The sequence below is a fragment of the Haliaeetus albicilla genome, chromosome 4 (genome assembly GCF_947461875.1).
Source record: "Haliaeetus albicilla chromosome 4, bHalAlb1.1, whole genome shotgun sequence".
NCBI lineage: Eukaryota > Metazoa > Chordata > Aves > Accipitriformes > Accipitridae > Haliaeetus > Haliaeetus albicilla.
In genome coordinates, this window is record NC_091486.1 from 50,362,724 (window position 1) to 50,388,415 (window position 25,692).

A 25,692-nucleotide genomic window follows, 5' to 3' on the forward strand; every position below is an offset into this window, starting at 1 on the left:
CTCTCAGAACCTCCCCCTTTCCTTTTCCCTATCTTTATTATCAATAAAAAGAGAGAGAAAATGCTGTCTGGACTTGAGGATTTCCTTCACATATGGAAAAGATTTAGCATTCTTCAGCTCCCAGCATTGGCAGCGCACAAACCTCCCCTCTTTACCTCCCCCCAGCATTCCCTGTCTGCTCCCTGTATTTCCCAGATCTACATATACAGAAAGAATGCATGTGCTGTTGCTTCTGCAGGGTTTTTTTTTTTTTTTTATCCAATAGAAATTGGTTTTTGAGAGTTGAATCACAGGCACGTGAATCATCTTGCAAACAGCTTTGATATTTTTATCAGTGTGCAAACTCCTTGCAGTTCTGTGCTTTTTTTCTGGTACTGATTTGGATGCTGAAGAAGTGGTGTCTGTAGGGACTGCACCTGCTCATCTTCTTGGGTCAATTCCCAACGGGATCAGATGTCCACAGTTTGGCTGGCGGTTCACGTGGACTGGCAAAAGTTTTGCTTTCATGTGCATTTTTTTTTCCATGGAGCTTTTTGCCTTGCAGCTCATAGCAGAGGCCTTTCCATTGCTGGGATCAATTAAATGCTCACCAGGGACTCTCTCTGTGAGGAATCTTTCCTTTTCTGGCTGACTTTGAATGTCACACTAGGGCGTTCAGCTGTTTTGACCTTGTTGCAGTAGCTCCCAGGGCAGGAAACCTTTCCTAACCCTCCCTTCCTGTCTCTCCCCCAAGTCCTGTGCTCTCCGCCGGTCATTCCATCTGCAAGCTCTCCCAGGGCTCTTATGCAACAGTTCGGTTTTTGGTATTCTTGGCTGAGGGAACACGGCTCCAGGGGAGAGCTATGAGGGGGTTGGATGGGGGGGGGGGGGAGCAAGATTTTATTTTGTAACTCTACTGACCTTGCTTAGCCACACAGAGCGGAATTTTCTCCTGCTCTCTGGAAGGAAAGAAATATCACCACTGTTTTGTTTTCCATCTTTCTGATGGTCCTTTGCTTTCATGACAGAATGATTGGGCTTCCAGGCTTCTCCGCTCAGGTAACCTACCTCTGTTCCCAAGTTGTTGGTTTTTTTTTACTTGTAGTTGCATCTCGAGGCTTGGGTAATCGGTAACTTTAAATAGTCTGTTGGTACCCATCTGATTTTTCCCGGGGAAAGGAAATATGCCTGTCTGTGATTTTTAAAAACAAAGCAACCCCCCACCCAGACAATACTTTGAGAGGCAAGGAAAGCAATTAATGGTGTCAAAAGACCCTAGGAGGGTGAAGTGCTGAGTGACCGAGGGCTGGACTGACGCAGGAACGGCTGGGTGGGTAGCTGAATGTGTCTGGGGAATAGAGGGTTATTGACTCAACCTCCAGCTGTGTTTCGTTAGCTGGAATCATAACCCACAAAATTAATCTTTAACAATGTATAAAGGGAGCGGAGTCCTAATACATGAGGCAGTTCTGCAGTGCCCTCAACGCTCACCCTTGCAAAAGCTTTGGAGAATTGCAGAAAGGTTTTACTTTCTAGTTACTCTAATTAAAGAGAGGATAAGTGATGCTCTGTTCTCCACCCCTCTCCCCCATCCAAAGGGTGAGGGAGGTCCTTGTTACGAAGGGAAGGTGCAAGCTCTGAAGAGGTTTCCTCTGAGCTGCGTCAGTGTTTGTCCTGAAAGCAAATGTCTTTGACTCCTCTCAGGCACCGAAGAGGTTGTTGGAGGATTTGTTGGATGGTCGGGGAGAGCACCAGTGCAATAACTCTGCAGCAGCATTTTGGCTGGCTGGCTGTATTTCACCTACAGATGTACGTGCTGGTACAGGTCCTCAGTGGGGATCCTATGTTCCTCCTGCTCTCAGGGGTATAATCTGTTCCTTATACCACCTTCTGTCTGTACTCCCTGGGCCAGGCACCTGCCAGGCAGGCAACCTGGCTTTGCTGGACTGAGCCATAAGACATATTTACCGCTACGTATAGTTCATCTTTTTGCTGGGGGTACTGCATCTGTACTAACAGCTGTTGGCTCTGCAGCTATAGAAAGTGCTCCTTCTGACCCATTGGTCAAAACTGTCCTACTAGATTAAGCAAGCCAGCTGGCAAAACACACCTTCCCCCTTTTCTTCATGTGTGTAAAAATGGAGTTATTTAACGGAGGGGAGCTAGAGTCCCCAGATGCCTGGCTGTCTGGCAGTAGGTGACTATTGATTGGGTTGTTTTCCCAAGCATCAGACATCCCAATGAGTATCAACAAATTGGGAGGCAGTTTTCTTTTTAAAATATTCAAACCTTCTTATAGGGTTCATGGTTCAACATCAGCATCCCATTAATGTATGAGATCACTCTGTAATGACACTGTCACACAAATACAAGCTTTTTTAATGTGAGATTATGAGGCTTACATCAAATATCTATAAATCCTAATGTACCTCCCCATATACAGCAACGCCACTGTAGTCTCCGGGTGTATTCTTGCACATAACACTGCTCTGCTAAGTGCATACTTTACTGTCAGCCACTGCGTGCCAAGTGGTGGTTGATAACCCTGAATCTGAGTAACTGTAGGTTATCTCAATATACTGCTCAGCTCTGTAGGTACATGCCTGTCCTGTAAGCTGTCTGTACGACTGGCAAAGGACTTTAGCAAAAGCCAGAGTCATAGGAATGATTCCTTGGATGGAGCGCTTCTCACAAATGAGTGGGTTTTATTTGCAGCTTGGACCAGTGCCCTTTCAAGTCAATGGAAAGACAATTGATTGTAGCAGGGTCTGGACCGGGCTTCTGGCTACCCCTGTGCTTAATTTAAAAGTAATGTATATCTACTGGTGAATGCCTCTAAACAGATTAAGAAAGTGCAATTGATTCAAAACTGACTACAGATGAACGGAGAAGGCAAAATTGATTGGCTCAGTCTATTTTAATTTTCTGGGAATGGAGAAACGTAATAAATAAATAAATAAATAAATAAATAAAATGCCCCAAACCTAATGGCAAAAAAATGCAAAGTACAAAGTAAACACAACTTTAAAAAATGCATTGCTAGTGCTGGAATGCAGGTGTTTACAAGGGCACTGGAACCACTGTGGCCCTCGTTCCAATGTTGTCCATGTCTGGTCAGAACAAAAGCGCTACAGGTCATCTGTGACCAGAGATTGCTGCAGATGCAGGTTCTCTTTCCCGTTCACGTCCATTTGCTTGTCTTTTAAGGGAAGAAGCTCTCTGTGTGTTAGGTGATATCTATCTATATAAGTATGTATATACATATTTGTATATTACATATATAGGCGTATATATATATGTGTGTGTGTGTGTATATATATATGCAGCAGCTTTAGGTGTAAGGATACAGTATACAGAAAGGCGAAGTATAAGCATTCTGAGGAGCAGGGGAAAGGGGGAACCTGTGTTCCTGGTCTGGTGGGCTGTTTCTCTAGGTTTAGTGCCTCCCTTTTTGCTGCACTCTCACTCTTGTTAGGGCTGATGAGTCCCTGGGTGGTCACTGAGACCTGGTAACTGCTCAAAGGTACCATAATGGCCATAAAATGATTTTTAGTATCTGATCAGTGCCGTTCTCTTTAGTCTGTGAAGTCACAGCAGAGAGTGAATTGCAATTATTCTGAAGCGGAAATTTTTACACCCTCCCTCCCCCTTTCATTGTTGTGATAAATTGCAACTTCAGAAAAAAAATATATATAAAGCTTTGGCATGATAAAGCTCATGCTGATATCAAGTCCTAGCTTTTCAGCATGACTGAAGTCTGGTGCAAATAGTGCCCTCCTTGCTTTTCTTTCCTTCCCCTCACTTTTGCCTTTCTCTCCTCTTCTCCCTACTGTCCTTTTGACACTGTGCAAGCTAAAGTCATCACTAAGATGGCTTTAGATGGAGGGTAAGCTCTGCGCACGTTCTCTGTATGCACTGGAGCAGGAAAGGGGGCAGGGGTGGAAATGCACCTAGTATGCAAAAAGTATTTAGGGGTAGGAGATGCGCAATTTATATTGCATGTGCCTCCAGGGAACAGGCAGTGAGAAACTTCTTTGCAAAGGGCCACGTGAGTGGATCTCTACTACTGTGTAGGGGAGCCCACAGGGGTGAGGGAAAGCGTTTGCTGTTTGTCGCATAGGTGCAGCTGGCCCCTCACACCATAGCAATTCACCTTGTGCAGGTGGGTCTCCTGAGAGTCCCCAGCAATATTCACAGTTAGGATATCCTCCTGTGTGTGAGTCTGGGCATTTGGACTCACTACAAAGCCTGTTGCAGCTTGATCCAGGTTTTGTACTTGGGATACTCAGAGATGTAGGAGCATTCGCCTTGTTGCTGTCCACAGGTGTGTTTTTCTTCTTCATGTCTCTCCCAATAAGAAAGTGCATGTCTTTTTCCTTGTATACACGCGTTTTCCAATTTTTAAGCAAGTTTGGCCCACTGCTCTTCTCTCCCCTGGGTGTCTGCTGTTCAGAGACAGCTGTGTTCTTGGCTCGGACGTGCATCAGAATGGGAAAGCTAATGTGCCTCCTTGGGGTGATGCCTTCCAGATGGATTTAGCTAATTGTCGCAACGATTAGGTCTCCCCTTAATGACCACAACTGGAATTTATTGACAGAGGTAAACAAGAAGTTTTTGTTTTGTATTTGTGGAAAGTTCTTAATTTGTTTAATTAAAAAAACATGGGCTCTTCTATCACTTAGTCTTCCTCCGTTCTCCCCTGCAGGGAGCCTGAGTGGCTTTCCCGGGACGTTTTCATTTTGCCAGGTTTATTTGGAAAGTTGGAGTGGATGTTTCAGAGAAACTGTCATTAGTTAAATGTTGCTCTGCACTTATTTGACCTGTTTCGCACACCTTTCTTCCTTTTGTTCCAGTCCTTGCTAAAAACATGTTTCTTTTCTATGACTTGTCCTACTGAAGGAAGTAAGCCTACATACCTGTACAAGGAACGTGCATGAAACTGTGCTTCAATTCCCCTCGCTGTGGTTCCCTTCCCAGTTTCATGATTTTGTTTGCTAAAGTTTTAAATTCTGTGGGGCAATGACATTACAGTCTCCCTGGGTTTCCAATGTACATCTTCCACTGTATGTGCTCGTATTATGGCTCTCGGTCTTGGTCAATCACAGATCGAGCTAGACACTCCAAGTGCTAGAAACATGTTCTATCACAGTGAGAGCTAAAAACCCGACACACTCTAGCTTAGGCTGCACTGGGCTCATATCTTCTTGTGGATCAGGCACAAAGGGTGCAGGGACAGAGTAATCTGTAATACATTCGCATTACTTGCAGAAGACAGGAGGTTGGGACCAGGGTCGTGTTGTGCTAGGTTCTGTACACAAATACACATGCCATGAAAAAGCAGCTTTTCCCTCCTGGGAATTTTCCTCCTGTTTATTTGTGTCTTGTCAGGAGTGAATTGTTGAGGGAACTACACTGCCAGGACCACCTAGGGAAAGTCTGCACAAGGCAAGACCTGCTAGATTCATCTGAACATGCAAACGAACAGTGAAAAGTAGCCTCGGTAATTCAAGTTGAAATTGATGTGGACTGTTCACTGGTGTGAGAGACAAACCTGCTGCTGGCTGGCATAGGCAGTTTTCCCTTTGCAGTAAAAAGTGTTCTGGATTGTCTGGATCACATCTTCCCTGGGCTACTGGCGAAAGTTTAATTTAAGCTATTCTGCTATGTTAATGTGCAACATTTGGTAGGGAATACTCTGGAGAGGGAGATTGGTGCCTAATTCTGCTGCCATCTTCTTTTCCTGTTGGCGTGGATGAGACGCAAGCTAGGAGTGAAGAGGTGGGGAGAGACTGGAAGCGCATGACTTGGATGTTAGAACTGGAAGAACTAGCTATAGATAAACCTCTTCTGAAAAGTATTTTGCAAAGCGAACATAGCCTTTGCCCACCCAACATACCAGTGTGAAACCTGCGATGACTAACAGCATTGCCTTCGCAGGGCAGCCATTTGAGAGGAGCTGCTTGGTTCTGGGTTGCCTAACCAAATTCTTGTTTTTCTTCTCTTTTCCTCCTTCCCTTTCCCATTCCAACTAATTCCATCCTGTGCCAGAACCGGGGTCGCCTGGCAGAGAAGAGGACGATCCCCTTACCCCCAACCAGGATCCCGAAGAAAGAGCTGACCTCAATTTTCTCGCATAGTGACGACAGCGAAGAGAGTGATAAGAGCAATGGTCAACACCCTGAAGTAAAGCAGGAGGAGGATCTCCATATCAGTATCATGAAAAGAAGGTACTTTCCTGCTAGGGAGTGCTGCATTGCAAGAGCAAAGACAGAGAAAACTGGGCAGCAGGTGACCAGCTTTTGTGGGCCAATACTGCCCAGGCTGCCCAATGGAGTAATCTCCAGAGCCTGAAATTAAAGTGCGAATGTCACATTATAGCTCGGAAAGCGTAGTTGGGTCCTCTTTTCTACTTACTCACTCCTGTTCGGGGCGAGTAGGGCTCTATGGGGCCTTGTACCATGGGCCTTGTGTTTGCACTAAAGGCATCTGGATTTGCAGACTGTAAATTCTATTTCACCCTCTGTCCAGCATTCTGTATCTTTGTGCCTGGTGAGGCCAACAAATTTCATGACCAGAAAGTTATCTGTGGGCCCTTTACATAGCTGTCTGAAAATACAAAAGAGGTGTATGAGTCCAAAGTCCTGCCTTTTGCTTTCAATTGTCCCCAAATCCTGATGTAATATAAACTGGATAATTTAGCGTTGTGGAGCAAAGTTTGGGAAGGAGGTAGCAGCAATGTTTGTTGTTAAATGTTCTTGATTACGAGTGTCAAAGAGCGTAGCCATGTCTCACTGATCATGAATGCCTCTGTAGTCTAAAAGGAGAAGTAATGGAGTTACAGTAGGCAAAGAGTCACTCAGATGCTGGGGTTTACCTCAGTGCTTACATGTTTTGATCGTGTCTTTCTCAGTACCATATACATTCATCCTGGAACCATGCAGGTTAAAGGAAGAGAAGAAAGGATTGTCTTGAGTTACATTCTGGTAACTGTCACTTGGGCTCCCATGTCTGGTCTCAGTGCCCATAATATTCAGCTGCAAGATTTTGGGTTCTCTCGTCCCTGTGAGAAAATATGATGTTTAGAAGACCTGTAACTACAGGAAAATAAATACCTGAAGGCACTGTGTTTCAGCCTCCCATGCATATCATTGCAACTCATCTTGATTGTCATCTTCCTCTGATGCATAAAATCACTCAGATTCTAAGACAAGCCCTATAAAAACAGAGGAGTGGAAACCGAAGGCATGTAATTGCTTTTCGTATGTTTTATGTGTTTCTTGCTCCTGAGTAGATAAGCTATTTCCCCCCTTGCCTTCCAACAGATGCTGGTGCATTCAGCAACTGAGAGCTTGAAAGTAGGGAGACAAAACAGTAACCAGCTCTTCTCATAAAACCCGCCTGTAATTAAAGTCTGGGTTTATCATTGCAGCTGTCCAACAGCCATGTTCGAGGGTTATCGCTTGGAAATAAAAAGGTGTTTGGGGAATGCATCTGCACTGTGCATGTGCACAGGAGCCACAGAGGAGAGGGAACCCTCCTAATCAGTTTCGGTAAACTGCCCTTCTTCTCCTGCCCCCTTTAATTATGCTTTTAATTCTGCAAAATTATAGTGCTAGATTGTCTCATTAGGAGGGAGAACAACATGATAACTATATAATTGATATGCTGGGCCCCCAAATATAAAGTGCTCTTATCTTAAATCTTTAATTACTGTAATTGCTTTGCCTTGTTTATTAGGAAATGAATTAAAAATACTTAATAGTTATTAGCCGGTGGTCCCCCAGCTTACCATTTCTGTGCTCTTCAGTGCTTTTCAATCAGTTTGTCTGAAGGTCTCTTGTTTAAGCTTTGTCTTGATTCCTTAGAGGAGTGCATGATTCTTACCAGGTAGGTTAGACTCTCATTGCTTTTGTACAGTTGTTCTCCTTTTCATTTTCCTGGGAGCTCTGATACAGCATGTGGGGGAAAAGCTAAAATAGCTGGGGCAAACAGGGGCCAGGCAGCATTCTTGATGAGTGCAGTAATAACAGGAAAAAAAAGAGCACGTAATTCAGTGCTTGGTGCCCAGGCAGGGAACACCTACTGCTCAAAGCCCTCAGCATTTCCAAGCATTTTGCCCCTTGCAAATGGGTCTCCCAGCCCTCCTGTCCCACAGAGAGGGAGGACTGGCCATTTCCACCTGCTCAAGAGCAACGAATGGAAAGCAACCTGACCCCACTCTCGCACAGCCCTGCTGGGGAGAGCAGGCTCTGGCTCTGTTCCCAGTGTCATTAGCAGCCCAGGGACTGGGGTGGAAGGTGTGATGGGGCTGGCTCCAGAGACAGCAGCAGCAGCATCATAAAGGCTAGACAGCTCGCAGACACGACAGCTGGGGCCCGGCAGAGACAGTGCCCCATCTGCTTTCTGTTTTTAATTCACCTGTTGTATCCTCCCCGATTGGTGATGGATTGGGCTGAGGTTTTATTGTCTCCCACTGAGAGGAAGAAATAGGTTAAACTGTGATAGTAGGAAAACAAGGTCAGGGCCTGAGCAAACCTGTGTTTTCCTCTTGTACCCCTGGATGGCCCTCATGGATGCCTGCATGCACTTAGCATTATAAACGCTTGCATTATTGCTTTGAACGTTGTTGCCTTTTCTTTTTTCTCCTGTTCCCAATTTCCTTTATGTTGACCGTTTCCTTCCATTGGTGGCACAAGGGAATGGTTTCTGCTACTTCGAGTTCTGGGTATTGGTGAAGAAAAGACTAGGGATTAGCATAGGAGTCGGAAGCTTGGTTTCTTGGCTAGTCCCTCACCCTAGCCTTTGACAGTGATTTCGTCTGTGGTCTTAGCCAATTGCCCATGGTGGTGGCCTTCAGAGGAGGTCTGAGGCAGAGAAAACCTGCCTCATGACGTTCTTGCAGTCCTAGAAAGGAGCAGAGACCTGGAATCACCACTGAAGTTAGTGCATTTCAGTGCTCGCCATCTTAGTCCACGACCAAGTCCTTGCAAAACTGTGTCACTTTGCTGTCTTGCACATATGTAATAAAGTTAAGGAAACCAAGCTTCATGCTGAAGTGAGCTTGGCTCATCTACTTTGAAATCCAGGTGACCCAGTCTTAAAGGTGAATGTTTTCATCTCGTAGTGAGACCCCTTGAGTCCTCTTTAGCAGGCTTTGCAGGGTGTGCTAAGTAGCCTTTGTGTTATGCCTCCTGTCTGGAAGACAGAGGGCTTAAAATCTTGTCTCATATAACCAGAGGCATCTGCTGAGCTTGGTACCGTAGCTTGATACCCAGACTATAAGCACTCAGCTCTGAAGATTAGTGGCACAGCATTGCAGAGGAAAATCCTTCTTCTATTGATCAGGTTGTGGGTCCCTGAAAATCTTCCTCTTTCGCAACATTGCCTACATGCAACAGTTGCATTGCCCTAATTACTATGGTTTGGTTAAGTTGTACTGACTCCTAGTGAGAACGCTTGTCTGGCTATGAAAATAGTTTTTCCTGTTGGGGGAAAAGAATGGTATCCGGATAGGGCATTTCTATACCAATGACCTACGTCACCTGTATGGTTATTTTAGTCATACTAATACTGGCATAGCTGAACTCGTACAAGAACTATGTAGAGCAGACTTCAGTTAGAAACTTTGGCTTCATGAAGCCTTTTTCCTCTCTCGCAGACTGTTAACTAAGCTGCCTCTCTCCAGAAAGCTAAACTAAAAGTTATGCCAGTCTGCTTTTTTGTTACCGCTCTCTGGTTTATCCTAGACACAAAATAAGCAATGCAGAGGAAGTTTGAGACTACACATTCCATTGCTCTGCAATAGTTTGGGGAGCATTAACTTCCTTATACTCATTGGGAGATTCCAAGCGACATTGATAAATGCATTACCTCAGGAACAGCCTGTGAGCTTTCTCACACTGAGGTTCAAACTGCCTTTAAGGATCTCCATTATGTTATCCCAAGAATCTCCAAACAGAGGAAAGCCAGTGTAGCCAGAGAGTAAGGCTCAGCTTTAACAGTAAGATCCTCACATGCTGTTGGATTTAAGCCCAGCATTGTCTTGTGAGTGCATAAATTTAATTTCTGTTTTCAAGACTGGCCTTTTTCTATTAGTAGGGGAGGGGAGGGAAAGAGGAGAAATGTATTGATAGCATGTGAGATTCAACAGGGTAGGTTAGGAACTGCTCACACACAGCTTTGTCTAAGTCCTCGGCAAAATGTGATGGCATGGCTCATAATAAGAGGCAGTGATGCTTAAGCACCTGTTTAAAATGGTGAAGGTTTTTGACCTGACCTGTCTCTGAAGGAACCGTTATGGGATATCAGTAAACATGTACACACAAATGGACGTGTGTGGCGAAAATGCCTTTGAAATTTTTTTATTAAAAAAAAAGAGGATTGGGACAAAAAGTAGGAGCAGATTGTACAATGAGAGCACACAACGGGCAGGGTTCCTTGCCAAATATTACTCTGAAATAAAAGCCATTTTGAGGAGAAATAACAAAAGTTGTCCTGTAACAGGGTGTCTGTGCAATGAGAAGCAGATTTCTGGAGAACCTCATACTGCCCTTAAGTCCTTCCTCCTTTTTTTATGTCACTCCCCCCCCCCCCCCATCCCCGAATCTTCTCTGGCTGTGTCAGCAGTATGACCCCGGTGTCTAGCACCTGGCGTGGGATTAGCGTTATTTCAAACGAGAGGAGAGCATTTGAAATGAAGGTGCTTATTCGAGGAATGGTGGAACACTGCCTCCTTGCCTCTATTCACACGTGAACATGGATAGAGTCCAGACAGGGGCGAGTTGCTCACCCCTGTCCCCCAGCATCCCTCACCTCGCAGACCAGCTTTACAGCATTCTCCTCACTCAGCGTCCATTTTCTAATAGCAAAATTACTGACCTCCACTAAGCCTTAATGGCTAGTGGCTGTCAGCCTTTCCACTGCCTGCCTTTCTAAGTGGAAAGCTATTTCTTACATCCCATAAGGCTGCTGTTCTTTGACTCCCTAATTGATTGAAGATCAAACCCAAGCACCCCCCATTATATTTGTCACATGCACCTGCTTGTAATTCAGAGCCATGAGGTCCCAATGCCTTCTCAGCTGACGTGAAACGTACACAACGCTGCCTTTGCCTTCCTTCTTTTGCTTGGCCTCTTCCTGCAGTGCTCCCAAACAGTCCACCCTGGTGCTGCCCTGGGACGAGAGCTGCGTGACATCCTCGTCCCGCTGGAGCTCAGTTTCGTGGCAGGATATGCCGCACAACACTGCTTTTTACCTGCTGCCGAAGCCAGAGCATGTCTGGGGTCTGGGCTAAGCTGACAAGGCTCTTCCAGGCAGCATACAACTGAAGAGAGACTAGACACATGACAGAGCAGTGCTCTGGGCTCCAACCGTGAATCAGGCTCTTAGATTAGATTCGACAGCCCTTCTTCTAATTGCCACGACTCAAGAGAAGGAGGGAGGCAGGGCCCCTCTTGTGGCTGGAGAAATATTTTGCTGCTTTATGACACTTTTCTTTTGCACTGGTTATTTTCTGTCAGGCCCTTCTTCCTTCCTCTGCAACCCTTTATTTTCTCTTCTCCTTTCTCTTTCCTCCCTCCTTCCCCCTTTTTCTCTGAACCATGCACCACTTAATAACAGTCACTGTATTCAATAAATATATTAAAGATTCCTCTGGGAAGCAAAGGCTGGACTTGGTCCAGAATGCCAGGAAGCTTGTCATTGACCTAATGAGGACATATATTTAAGGGCGGGGGAGAGAGGGAGAGAGGGAGAGAAAATGGCTACTTACTTCTCAGGGATGCTGCAGGATAAAATATAATAAACAGCAAGAAATCCCTTCTTGCCCAGGAAGGACATACGAGACCAGAAAGAAAGGTGGATTTTGAGAATGAAAGCAAGTGAAATCTTGACCCATAAGTGCTCTTGGCTGCTCTCTGTATCTGCTTGTATCAGTTCCATGGTGGAGAATAACCCAGATGCCCCAAGTCCAAGTCTCAGTCTTGCTGTAATCTTCAGGCCATTCTTCCAGCCATCATGTATGAGGTTTCCTGGAGGAGCCTACCCCTGTTCATTGCCTGCACAAGCTGCTTAATGTTGACTGCCTGAAAATAGCATGACATGGATATAGGGAGACCGTGGAAGCTGAGACGGTGATACGTGCGAAGAGCAGGGAGGAGAGAGGAGCTAGCTCTGACCATCCAACCAAGCAGCCTGCTTAATAATGGCACCTGCAAATACACCTTCCCAAACTGCTTACCCGCAGAATTGTGATTTGTGTTGCACAGGCCTCACTGTGTGCCTAAGTGCTCTGTGTTTCCATGCAAGATGGTGGTACCTAGGGCCTGACCCAGGGCACGCTGAATTCCCAGTGACCGTGGTGGTGTTGGGCTGTGCCAGTTGAACAGAAGTCCTTAATTCACCCTTTCACCAACACCGTCCCTTCAGTGCAGTCTTCTAAACCAGAGGATGTGGGGAAACCTTGTCAGTACTTTTCTCTTCTCTGTGGCCTTGCCTGTGCTAGAAAATTGAAAGGTACAGACAAACTCCATCCAAAGGAAGTGTCGGTCTTATAATTAAATGGGAGTAGAAAGGGACAGTTGTGGGTAAGAGATGGGGCTGTGACGGGTTCTCCTTCTGGCAGTAATGACCTGCTCCTGTAGCTGGATGCTGCCCAGTATCTCCACACTTACATGGCATGTGTATCGGTTACTGCAGCGTGCACCTGGGACGGTGGAGCGAGCCGAAGGGAGCAGCAGAAAGCAAGTTGGCCGCAGCGCGGAAGCTCAGCTGCAGAATGAGGTTGTTCCTGCCCCTGGAGTGACAAGACGTTAGGGGGATGACTGACTCACTCTCTTGGCCTCTTCCATGGTTGCCACTCTGGTGTTGAAAACTTGCAGGGACCACTAGGGTAAAAAAGAAATGACAGGGAAGGAAAGAAACAACTTAAAAATTAAAAACTATCCCAGCTGCTCTCCATTATTTTGCCAGCTCTGTCACTTTCTTTTCTGGGCTGGATTCTCATTCCAGTACAGGCTCCAGAGATGCCTTGAATAGCCTCAGTCCTTCCTGTTGGGTTTTTTTTTTTTGGTTCACATACATATATAAGCAATTTTATTCTTTGCACAAACCAAACCCTGACATTCTCGTCCCTCCTTGCTGAAGTGCCTGATGCAGCAGTTTGTTAATTCCCCCAGCTTGCATACCCCTCAGACTGCTCTCCCCTCTTCCGAAGCTGTGCAGGGAGCCTGTCTCTTTCTGTTGCTGTGGGCCCCATCTGGTCATTTTTACTGAACACTTTCTAACTGTGTCTGAGACCTTGGGTGGGTGAGGAGGTGGGAGAGACAGTAGCAGCTGTAGTACCTTTGCTTGCCTGGCTATGGTTTTTATTTTTCCCCCCTCCTTTTCTGTTATTAATTTGTAAAAGACTGGCTGCTGCTCGCCACTCTTTATACAACCCAAGGACAGGCTTGTGTAGCTGATAGTTTGCAAATTATTAGTAATTTGATTTCAATTGGATGAATAACCCATTAAAGCAAGACGTATATTAGCCTCAGAAATCTAATTGGTGATAACGGCATAGAGATGTGGAATGAGTGCTTGGTTCTGCTCCCTATTCCCCCCCCCCCCGCAAAAGAAGATAATTAGAACTTAATTTCATTCTCACCTATTCATTTGTCTAAATATGGGTGTTTAATTATCCATCTCGGCAGATAGATGTTTCTGCCTCTGTGTGGATCTGAGCTGTTCCTTTGGTATGAGGTTTTCCCTCCCCCTAACTTATAACTCTCTGATGCAGCGTTCTTACACTTTGAAGTTTAGCTGTGCTAAGTCTCATTATGAGACATGCCTTCGCCTGACGCTCAGGATCCCTATCTGCAGTCTGCCCATGTCAGTAGCTGCAACAGACCAGAAGTTACATTTTATGGAAGGCTGAGAGTTTACCTTAGAGACTGAACCCCAAGTAGAGAGCCGGGAGGCCAGGCAAGCTCCTGCTCTGATGTCAGTTCCCTTTGCTGCCTGAACAGATCATTTCACCCTCCGGCCTTGTGCCCCCTTTGGCAGTGCCACGGCTGGGAGGTACCTGCCTACCTGCTTCCTTGGCATTTGGGTGGGATGTGCATCTTCCCGTTACGGTACAGGTTGTGCAGTCCCAGGACCTGAGTCAGAGAGCTGGAAGTGATAACAGTTCCCGGTGCTGATGGGAGCTTTTGAATGAGGTATATTAGCCGCATGGGTAAAAGGAACGTTGCAGCCCTGCTTTGAGAGTCCAGTATGAAAAAACCACTTTTTATCTGCCAGGTAGTGTTATAATAGATGGATGTGTACTGCATATGGTGAGCTCCAGAGCTGAGCATCTATGGAAAGGAGAGGCACGTAGTTAGCTGAATTTTAGGGTGAGACAGAATTGGTGGTGTGGCAGAATGGGATGCTCTGTTGCTGCGCATCTTTGTGTGCCAGCCACACAGGCTCTGTGAGAGCCGTATGGCACACGCACGGGGGTGTAATGGGAGCACATATGTAGTCCAAAGCTGACTATGGCCCCCTGTTAGGCTCTGAACACTGCTTGGAGGAAATGCACGTTGCCTTCGGAGGCCCAATAGGGCAGGTTACCTTAAACACAGGTTTTCTGAATTGAAATTTTTTCATTAGGAAAAGGATCGCGGCATTTTTAATCAGACAAACATGGTGTTTAATCTACATATAGCTCAGGGCCAAACCCTTTTGGTTTTTTTGAGGGCACTGAAGAACGTTTTATGGACAGAGAAACAGGAGAAGAACAAGGTTCTTTTTCAGACTTGCAGTTTGATTTCCAGCTGGTGCCACAGAGTTCATTACTGTGCAGTGCTTGGAGCTCTCCCTGCTTCCACTGTGCGGCTGCCAGGATCTGATTTGCACGGTGTAAGGTGCTGAGCTGGAATTAAAGGGGTTTATGAAGGTTTTGTGTATGTAGGAAATCTAGTATTCTGGGGAGTAGTGCGAAATCAGGCTTAACACCCTTCACCAATTCCACTCTCCTGTGAGCAGGCCAGACCTGTCTGGGCCTGTTAGGGCCATAAGGGCTTTGGCTGGCTTGAATTTGCTTCGAACTTTGGATTCAGATCCGCTTACCTGGAAAGTCCAAATGTGTCCGAGAGTTTGACCAAACTTCGGTTCATGGAAATTTTACTCGATGCCCCAGTTTGGCCTGTCCTTTCCAGTAAGTTTGCAAACAGTGTCTGAATTTTCGCTTTGAAGAACCAACTGTTATTGCTATAAGCTCAGTAACTGGGAAGTGCCTATTCCATTTCTATTTGCAAATAAAATGTTGGGAAGATGGAAAGCTGGGATAGGTTTTCTAAACTGTTACATATGAGGAAGAAGAAGAATAGGAAAAACTAGGTATATGTGGGAGAACTACTAAGTACAATTCTGAGCATAGCTTTATTGGTGGAAGTTAATATCTACTAAAACCTAACCATCCCCTGAAAGAACTACTCGCCCCTAAAAGAACTACTCAGAGAGCAACCAGACTCCCTTTCTGAGCCAGACTTGCAGGAAGAGCACAAAAGGTATGCTATCGCATTAGTAAAACTTGCAGCAGCGTCATGTCTTGGATGTGAAATTATTTCCGTGCTAAGAGTTGTTTTCAGTTGATTTCTGAACTAGGCTGAAGCAGGGGCATCCATTCAGGAAACCACTTAAACAGACACTCAAACCTGAGTTAAGTCCCATTGACTTCACTGGTCATGCTTAAGTGTTTTCTGGCCCAATTCAAAGCACATTCAGATTGGAAGAAAGGCTCTCTTTTACTTCAGCAGGTTTTAGATTAGGCTTCTTCTGCAGTCAGATGGTCTTCAGCGGCACGCTGTTGCTTTTTCTAGTGGAGGACACAGGCAGGAGTGCTGTAGGGATACACAAAATGCACAAAAGTGCCTTTGGCCTCTGCTGCTTGTGATAGTTGCAGCCACTTCTGTTTAATGCTTTTGGGGACCTATATCTGCAGGAGCTGATTGATACGCACAGCCAGGAACCAGCATGTTCACTGGCAGGTGCTGAGAGATGTGGGAGTGGGTTTGTGCAAGGATATGGGCTTGCTTGCCAGTTTGGTCTCAAATGGCTGGGGTTCTCATCAATCATGTTGACGTGGAGAAACAGTGGTGGTCACAGACCTCCTCTGGGTGGCGGGGGAGATCAGTGCTCCCTGGTATCGAGTGGAGACACCAGGTCACAGAAGGTCAAGCATCTGCCTTAGCCCTCTGGGTTGGTGTAGATGCTGTCTAGTAGCTAGGGGAAAAAAAAAGGCAACGAAAAACCAACCCCGTTGGCTGCTCTGTCTTAATTTAGGTTATTGTTAATCTAGAATCCACTATTCCTGCTTGTCAGCAGGCAGAGTGACAGAATATGTGAATTAATTTCTGAGGTGGGAAATTGCTAATAATTTATTTACAGCTTGGGGCAGGCGTGGAGGAGGGAATACAGTACAGACATATTTGCGTTTTCTTCATAAAATGTCAATGCTTAGCTCTTTCGGCTTTCTCTGAATGTGACCCATTACTTGAGACAACATCCTGCAGTCCCTACACCTATTAGGGAGACTGCATGCGGCAAGGAGATGTTCTCTCACCGCTGTACAGCTCACCTGCAGGGCTCTTATTTACAGCAGTAAGTCCTGCTGTGGACACTCAGGACTGCCATGTGCGTGCAGTGTGGCTCGTCACAGCACCCCACAGCTCAGAAGGTGGCAGTCGTTGTGGTTGAAAGCTAGGGAGAGGGAGTTTGAGAGGACCACGGGTGGGTTGTCATGATGCAGCAGATCTTTTAGGTGGCAAGAGATGCAGTGTTCAGCATGTGCCATTGACCTCTCTGTTTGTTTGTTAACAGGATACACACCCACTGGGATTTAAACATCTCCTTCCGAGAGACCTCTTGCAGGTACCATTTTGGGGCACCCTCTTTGTATGGTAGGCTAAGAGTTTATGATATGTTACTGGCGTATGGATGCTGTTAGATGTAAATGAACATTTCTAACTGTCAGTGCTGTGGGTTTTTTTTCTTCCTCCTTTGTTCCTCTTTCTCCCCTTACCACATATCCTTTCTTTTGTTTTTATTTTGGGGAAAGTTGTTTGTGGGGGGAAACAGTCTCATTTTTATGTTGGAAGAGGGAATGGATTAGACTTGTAAAGAAAGCCCATTATTGGTTTTGGTATGTTTACTCTGGTGCCTTTTTGGAAGAATGGAACGTTGGGGTGGCCCAGGTCTGTTTCCTGACATGAGAGACATGGGAGTCTGCATCTCATTTGCAAAAGTGATCCTTTGCACAAAAGGCTAATTGAAGGCCAAACTGACTGATGCTCCTGGATTGCTCAGAAGTTGCAGTGTTGTGCTGAGACAACTTAAAGAAGTGCTACCTTAAGAGGTGGGCCTGTGACTGCAAATGACAAGAATCACTGGATGACAGATGCTTTAGATAATACCATACCGCTGAGACAGCCTGGTCCTGCAAAAACTTAGGCATGTAGGAGTCCGACTGCAGTGTCGAAGTATGAACTATTGGAGCCAATAGGACTCTGCATTTTGCAATGTGAAGTACGAACGGGTTGAGCTATGGCTGCAAAAGTGCAATGTGAGAGTATTTACAAGTCAGCTTGGGAAAAAGTTGACATTAAAAAAATGACAGGTGTTTTACAAAGCATAAATAAAAGAAGTGACATAGAAGTCTGAATTGTGAGAAGAGAAGGATTGCCGAACCAGTCTGATATATTGCTTTTAAAGTCTGGTTTCCTGTAGTAACAGATACGCTAAGAAGGTGGAAATTCATAAATTGAAGATACCCAGTTACAAACATGAATATTTCTTTGTGACCTCTGGGTCAGTTGATACCATGAGCATAGTGCATTTTCTTTATGTGTTGCTAGTAGTCATAAACTTTTCTAATCCTTTAAAAATATAGCTGCAGAAATTTGCCTCTGCACTAGAAAAAGAAAACTGGAATTTTGAAATTTCTCTTTTGTACTGAACTGCCACATCGGAGTGAAATAGTTGAGCCTGGCAGGTACCGCTTGTTTTCTAGAACAAGAAAAATTAATCTGTGCAGCTGTGAAACTTCTTGGAGAACGTAGAACAGAAGGAGGTAGATGGGGTACAGAACAGTCCAGAATTTGGTTCTGTATGTGTTTCATACATATGTGGATACTGTAGAAATCAGGATCTGGTCCATTGGATCTGCTTGCTTTGCAGTCCACTAATAACTTTTTTGTTTCGCTAAAAGTAGTTTCTGATGCTTTGCGTAAACTTCCTGTTCAGTTAGAGATTTAAAAACAGTAGGAAAATAGTATTATTGCTACCACCACCACCACTACTACTACTATTAGTTGTGGAAGTGCCCACTGCACGCTAGACACCTCACAAACATTTAAGAAATTATTCATACTCTGTAGAGATCAGGTTGTCTAGACCTATGAGTATTGCGGCTGATGTGGGCATTTCTGTTATATCTGCAAGTCTCAGAATGTTTCGCAAATGTAGGCATCAGTGACAGGAGCAGAGAGTATTAGAAATTACTTCCATCTCCATCACATGCCCTTCAAATGCAGCGCTAACAAGTTTTGCCCCTGTTCTGTGTGCTCCCCCCCAAAAAATGTGGCAAAAGAGTGAAAGTGGGCAGCGGAGAAGTGAAGGACAAATAGTCCCTGTCATTTTAACCCATTCACACATACCCACTGCCTCTCTCCCCCAACATGAGGACAATTTGGACTGTTCTGTTGGCAACATTGGTGTGTGAAGGTTATAGCCTAAACCGTGCACCTGGAGAGATAAGTCCATCTATATATAATTGAGTACTGGAGTATGAATTAAGTCTTGGCACCCCCATGAGGCAGTGGGAAGTGAAGGGTGGGAAATCTGTACTGATTCATACTCCATTAGGGAACAAGTGAGGGCAGAGGTATTCATTGGTATTTAAGTAAGCACAGACTTTGGCTGTGAAGCATAAACCCCCATAATTCCTAAAATTTACAATGTTAAGAGTACGAAACCCCACCCTGATCAGTAAGCTTCTGGAAGCCAGTCTAGAAGGCACATCTCACCCAGCACTCCTATAAAAAACAGCTGAAGTTTTTTGTATGGCAGCCTTTAGAATAAAATCCCTGGTTTGTCGCTATAAGGTTTTGGGACTCTAAAATACAAAAGAATGGATTCCTTCCAGGCAGACCTTTTCATGATAAATTTCAGCCTAGAGCAGAGTTTTATGGCTCAGTTATAAACTCCTAAAAGGCAGAGGTTTGTAATGGAAGTGCTGACACAAGCCTTAATTAATAGCCATGTGAACAACGATTCTGCACAATGGCAACTAAGGGTGCAAACCCCTTTGGCAATTAGAATCCCTGTCTTAAAAAAAAAATAATTCTGAACTTGCAATGCATAGAGTAAAATAATGGTCTGATTTTTATGTCAACGAGTACACTTCTTGGGCTTCCTCAGCTTAACTGTTTGTTCCCTTTGGTTTAGCTCTCTCCTGGCAGAAACATGGTAGTTCCTCTTGGGAACAGAAGTTTTGCTTTTGCAGATTAAATGGTTAGTCCAGCTATCAAAAATTGTGCCCATCCAGCTAGTTCAGAAGAAACCAACGCGTGTTATGCTATGTGGCAAAGAAAGTAATTTGTGTGGTTATGTGTCAGTACAGAGAAAGGTTGTATGTATTTAAGTGACCAAAATTGCCACAAGGTTCTGTAAAAGATCTGGCATATCTAAAATACCTCATGGGGTGGCAAAAAGGTTTAGCTGACCTTTCTTCTCAGTGACCTGCATAATTCGGCACACGGGAGTTACACAGGTCATCCCAAACCCATGCCAGGAAATCGTTACGATGCACCACACCTGCATGAATGCACACAGTCACCATGCTACTTCAAATCAAGCAGGTCTGAGAACTGCCATCTTAATTTACCTGCCTCTTTGTCATAAGTTTGTCTTTGATCTTCCTTTCCAAGTTGTCAGAGGGTACCTGGATTCACTGGATTGAGCTACCTTAGAACTGCTGTCTGCATTGCCCTGGATAAAAAGACATTTAATTGGGTACATATCATTGTATATGCAAAGAACCAAAAGTTCAAGATAGGGGAATTGTCCTGAAAGGGGAGATTAGGATCTCTCCTTGTCTTGCCAGGTGCTTTGCTCCCTTCCCTTGTAAGCTTTGAAGTTAATACAGGTTTGAGGTTTTGTTTACAGCTAGTCTGCCTTTAAAATTGCCTTTTTAAGGTAGAATTCCCTTGCACGGACATATTGTTCCTGGAATAATTTGCTGAAATGTGTTGAAGTTGTTCAGTAAGTGATGTACTTCTCCTTTTATTTCAAGACAAGCCTGTCAAATTTTGGAATAGTAAACACAAGGTTAAAGCCTGGTCTCGGCCACAAGATACCTAGACTCTGCTCCCACTGATTTCAGCGTGGGTCACAGTTGCTCAGCACCACAGGCAGGATTACCTTTCTGAGGTCGAGGCATCTCATGAAAATAAATTGTGGAATAAAAAGGAGTTCCAGAGAGGAAAAGGATTTTCCTTCTATTTGTTGCCACTTGATGTCTTGAGGGAACTGCAGGGAGGTGAGTGAGAAATAGATAAGAGGTCATGCATGTTAATACCATGCAGTGATGCAGCTCAGGGTGGAATAAACATTTTGCCCACCTTCAAATTTCAAGACACTGTCAGTGCAATTAAGCCATGCCTGTTTCCAAGGAAGTCGAGTTGTTTACTGTTGCCGTTGTTAAAGACTGCTTGACTGGTAGGAAGGAAGATGGTGTGTAATTTGGTTAAAGCTGCATACAAAGACAAGGAGCATAGCAGAGAATTGAGCTAGGCATCTTGATGTTCAGCCGCGTGTTTTAGCTTTTGGCTGCATGGTAAGCAAACTCCGAAAGAATATCCGAGGCAGCATTTCTGTCTTCAGTGTCCTGCGCTGGTGCAGGCATAAAACAGTGACAAAGGAGAGAGGCAGGAGCATGCAAGAGAGTCTCTTCATTGCCATATGAACAAAAACCCACTTGAGGAGACACTCCAAGCTTACTGGGCCTGCCAGGGGATAATTTTTATCCAGGTATATGCCACATGAAGGCTGCATAAGAAGAGGGAAGAAAAACAAAGGCATCCTTTCCCCAGAGCAAATAAAATGCATTTAACAACCACCATTTAAACAAAGATTACAGTGGTGTGTAACCAGCCTTTCTGGATGGGCATGAACCATATTAGAATGTATTTTAGACAGACAGACATTTGGCCAAGAGCCTGTGTATCCGTGTGCATGTGTACGTGAATGTTTAAATCTGACGATAACATACTTAGTGGGCCTTTCCGCATTGATTTAACCCTGGCATACACCCTTAACTCAGCCAGAACTGAGTTTAAGCAGCAGTGCTTAAACTGGATCCTTACATGTACGTGTTTCGTCTATGTGGTACAGCTGCACACTTTTTAGAAAACTGTATTTAAGGAGGAATGAAACAGGTTAGTCAGTAAGGAAGAGGACATTGAACGAATCAGGCCAAGTGGAAGAAGCAGATGAAAAATACATGGGAAGTGGGACAGGAGAAGCGAACTGAAGGGGAATTCACAGATTTAGCTCATTCCTTTGGAAAGATACACAGGGAGAGAAAAGGAAAGCAGGAGAGGAGAATTGAAAAGTAGATAGTTCTGAACGTGTCAAGGCTGATCCTGACTCAGCAGAAAGTATTGCTGTGTGATGCAAGTAACGTTATCAAGTGCCAGAGGATCCTGCTGCTCTGCCCTTTAAGGATTGATATAGGATGGCTTCTGGGCTGTCTATTTATTTATTTATTTATTTATTTATTTATTTATTTTTCCTAGTAAGATTTGCCTTTTAATCTGGGAGACTTGAAGTAGGTACTAAAAGGTCACAAGAAGTTTTTAGCAGCTGGAAGCTAGATGTGACCCCTTAATACCCTGCAGTCTTTAGCATCTGCTGCTAAAAGAGCTGGTATTTGTCAGATAAGCGCCTTTAAGTTACAGCAGAAAAATCAGACAGTGGCAGAGGGACAAGAGTGCCTTCAAATGGGGACCTGCCTTCACCCTTCCATGTCAGTCACTGATTTCTGCCTCGACACCAACGGACAGCAGGGCTGAAGCAGTAGCCCCAGTCGAAAAAGCTGAGAGTAAGCTGAACTAAACAGAATGAGTCAGATTTTGCCTATCTGATTTAAGTCAGGGCAGAGAAGGCTGATGAGATACCAACTGTATGTAGACTTGCAGAGCTGTTTCCGTAACTTATGATGACTTTGGAGGACAACGGTGAAGCTGACTCTTGACTGTATGCTTTAGAAAGCTTAGAAAGATCCCAGTGAAATACCACAGAATATATTAACCATGACTTCTGGATTGGTATGGGGAGGACCCTTACTTAACATGAGGCTGAATTCGGCCCTTCCAGATTATTTCTGCTGTGGCTTTGGGACATAGACTGCATAAGGAAATGTTTTAATCCTTATCTTGGTGGACTATACAAAGAGCTCTCACCTTTCTAAATGTTAAAGCTGTGAACCAGGACGTGCTTCCTGAAGGCAAAGCCAGTAAATACAAGGAAGCTGTTGGCTAATGCCGCTGCTGTTGGCAGTCAAGGCATGGCTATGTGGAGACAATATGTTGGAAGGAAAAGACTTTCCAGATGGGTGAACTCAGTTTGTTCATCAAACAGTGACATACCTGTTTGATTTTAGACAATAGTTGCCCAACAAGTAAATGGATGTATTCTTTTGTTGAACTTGAAGAAGAAAAGTAAAGTAAATCCACACCAAATCCACATAGTTAGTAGACATTAACAAGAACGTTCTGAGTCAGAATGAAGAGCATTTCGGAAGGTTCAGCCAAGGAGCTAAGCTTCCAGTTCTGTAGAAAAAAATATGGGCAACCTTTGCTTTGCTTGTGCGCGATCACTCACAAAGCATCCATGTGAAGTTTGGAAGTGTGGATATCGAGATAAAATGGTTGGAGCTGCTGTTCCATCAGATGCTTTTTGGAGACTTCAAATGGCAACAGGACAGACTTCTGGCTCTGTGCTATAGAGTATATGGTTTCCTTTTATTTTTTGGATCTAAACCCCCCAAAAGACTGGTACTGGCAGGAAACAAAGTTGTTCTTGACATCATCTTGCTGGAAGGCACTGATGAAATTTAGTTCTAGAAGTTGCGCGTATTCCTGAGCTCCACAGAGGCTGCTGGCAGGATGTTCCCCAAGGCCCATGTGAGTGGGTGAATTAGACTTGGGATTTTCATGGAGTCATGTAGAGCAGGGTTACCTGAGTAGCTTTTGCTTCTCCCTTTCCTGTAGGGATAAGGCCAGACAGGGCCTTATCTGTGGCCTTGTTTGTGCAGATTCTGGAACGAACATACTCGTAGGGAAGAACGGATGAACAGGGAGGAGAAAATTAGTACCTATTGGTTTGCTGAAAACTATTATTTAATCTGAAATAATTATTTTATGGTTATTTCATTAGCAGTACTTTTTGCTCTTGTATTCATTCCCAGGAAGCTTCATTTGGCTATAGGGACGGGTTAGGGAAAGGAGACCATTTATGTACTAGCAGAGATTCAGAGGAATGGTAAAGGTGAGTAGGTAGCTGATAAACTAGTTTTAGCTTTCGTTTTAAAGATAGAAGAATACAATTATATTTCAAATAAGGTAGATGAGAAAAGCTGTTAGATCTATCTACAAGAGAGAGAGAATGTTTATACAAGAGTAATGTTCTTCATATTTATCCCCAGTGTGTTGTCATCTCCAGTTTATCTATGATGGGTGGGGGGGGTATAATGGAACTTTTCTAGGGCAACTGAAAGAATTCTGGATAAACCGAGCATGTGAAGGCATCTTAAGACCTTGGTATATTGTTGAGATATACATAAGCTTGGTTACAGCTTTGGGGAAGCATTCTTGATATATTTCAGCTGCATACAGCAATCGAAAAGCGAATCATATCCTTCTGCTTTTAGATTGTATGTTGGATCAAAATTTCAAGGGCATGTTTCTGGAATAGAAGGTTTTCTGACCTCCCTCTTCACACCCTACTGTGAAATTGAAAGGATTCAAATGTAAGTTGGATATGTGAGTGATTCCTGTAGATCATCAGTTCCCACTGTTCATTGTCTAAACTTATACCATATCACCCATTTAAAATCGCTCATCTGAGTATTTTAATATTTCATCAGTTCAAAGCAGGCAGCTTAATGAATTGAGAAAATGAGGAGAATTTGGGATATTCAGAAAGACCTTATATCCATTAGGCACACCAGCTGCGTGTCAGCGACACATTCTTTTTATTGGCTGAGCAAAACATTTCTATTTGTCTGTTACTGAGGAACATTGGAACGCAGCATCTAGACAAGTCCAAGACTTCAGGGAACGCTCTACATGTCAGCCGGACAGGCCCATTGATTTTGGTGCAAGTCAGACGTGCCAGAAAACCTGTCAGGAGAAAAATCAGGACCTCCAGGCTGCCTGGTGCTGCAGGCAGAGGAACTGTTTGGCCCTTCCCTGCACTTGCATGCATGCATCAGGAGCAGCTGCTTGGCTTAGAGCGTGAGGCTGGGTGTGACTTGGATTCTGACAAGTAACAGAGTTTGAGAAGTATTTTTTAAGGGACCAGTTTGGAGATCCAGCATGGGAGACCTAGGAACTTGGGGAAATTCGGGGTAAGCAGGGATGATTAAGTTGGTGTTAATGAGAAAATGGGGAACTTAAAGAAGGGTTTATAAATCTGCGTGAGCACACGCTAAGCTCCTGGGAAACGATGGAAAGGAAAACAAAGAGACGCTGAAGCTCTAGGATGAAGGAGGGATCCAATGTGAGCTGCAGGAATCCGTGAAGCAGGGAGTCCTGGAGGTTGATTCACAAGGTCTGTATAGCGAGGAGGCAGGGGAAGAGCAGAATGGAGGCAGTTTTAGGTATTCATGAAACGCACCTGACTCACAATAAGGGAGTGTGACAAGTATGTGACACCCCGCCCTCCAATGGCATTTCTGCTTGCCATGGTTGCCTTCATTATTCTCTTAGTGAAATTTTTTTTATTAGTGGCCAAGGTGAGCTGCAGCCTGTGCTCGGGGAGGGAGTGATCAATAGCATGGGCTTGATGGATGTTCAGAGGAAAAAAGTACAGACACTTGTAGTGGTTGTGGCAGATGAGCCAGTGAAGATGGACCATTATGGAAAATCCTTCTGAACTCTGGTAAATTTGTGTTGGGTTGCTGCCCACCAAGCGTGTGCGTAGAAGGTAGAAGTCAAAGATGTTTTCAAGGGACCAGTCATGTGCGTACTTGGATGCATATCTGCACTAAGAAAAAATGGCAGGCGGGAAAAAAGAGTCTGTAACTAACCTTCAAGTCTGTAACTAACCTTCAGGCTTCTTGCGAGCTTGGAGTACTGGGTTCCGTGTCCTTATGAGAGAAAAATAGCACAAGATCCTCATGTTTCCTGCCTCAGAAGAGAGCCGGGGGCAGTAAGGCTGGCAGAAAGAGCAGCAGACTGCAATGAACAGCAATGCAAGCATCGTAGGGGGATGGTGCTTCCCAGGAGCTGCACCTTGCCAATGATGAAGGTCTTGCACAGTGCTTACACCATGCTTTTGTAATGCCTATACTTTGTACAACTCTGGGTGAGGTGTCTCATCTGGAAGGCTGGTGTATCCTGCTGGTGATTCAGGAGTAGTAAAGTGACTGACTGTGTTTAGGGTTTTCCCTACCTTGTTTGGATTCAG

The 25,692-nt window shown here is 44.6% G+C and overlaps 1 protein-coding gene across 12 annotated transcripts in view; it reads left to right on the plus strand.

Annotated features, from left to right (window-relative positions):
* Positions 1–25,692, plus strand: part of SAMD11 (sterile alpha motif domain containing 11) — a 124,793-nt gene that overhangs the window by 31,216 nt on the left and 67,885 nt on the right. For 10 of the 12 annotated variants that reach the window (XM_069782598.1, XM_069782599.1, XM_069782603.1 and 7 more), the window contains 2 exons: positions 6,028–6,206; positions 16,822–16,872. In XM_069782598.1, coding sequence (XP_069638699.1) covers positions 6,028–6,206; positions 16,822–16,872 — 230 coding nt within the window. Of the gene's footprint in view, positions 1–993; positions 1,039–6,027; positions 6,207–16,821; positions 16,873–25,692 lie in introns of those variants that run through there. The other 2 variants (XM_069782607.1, XM_069782600.1) reach the window with 2 other exon arrangements.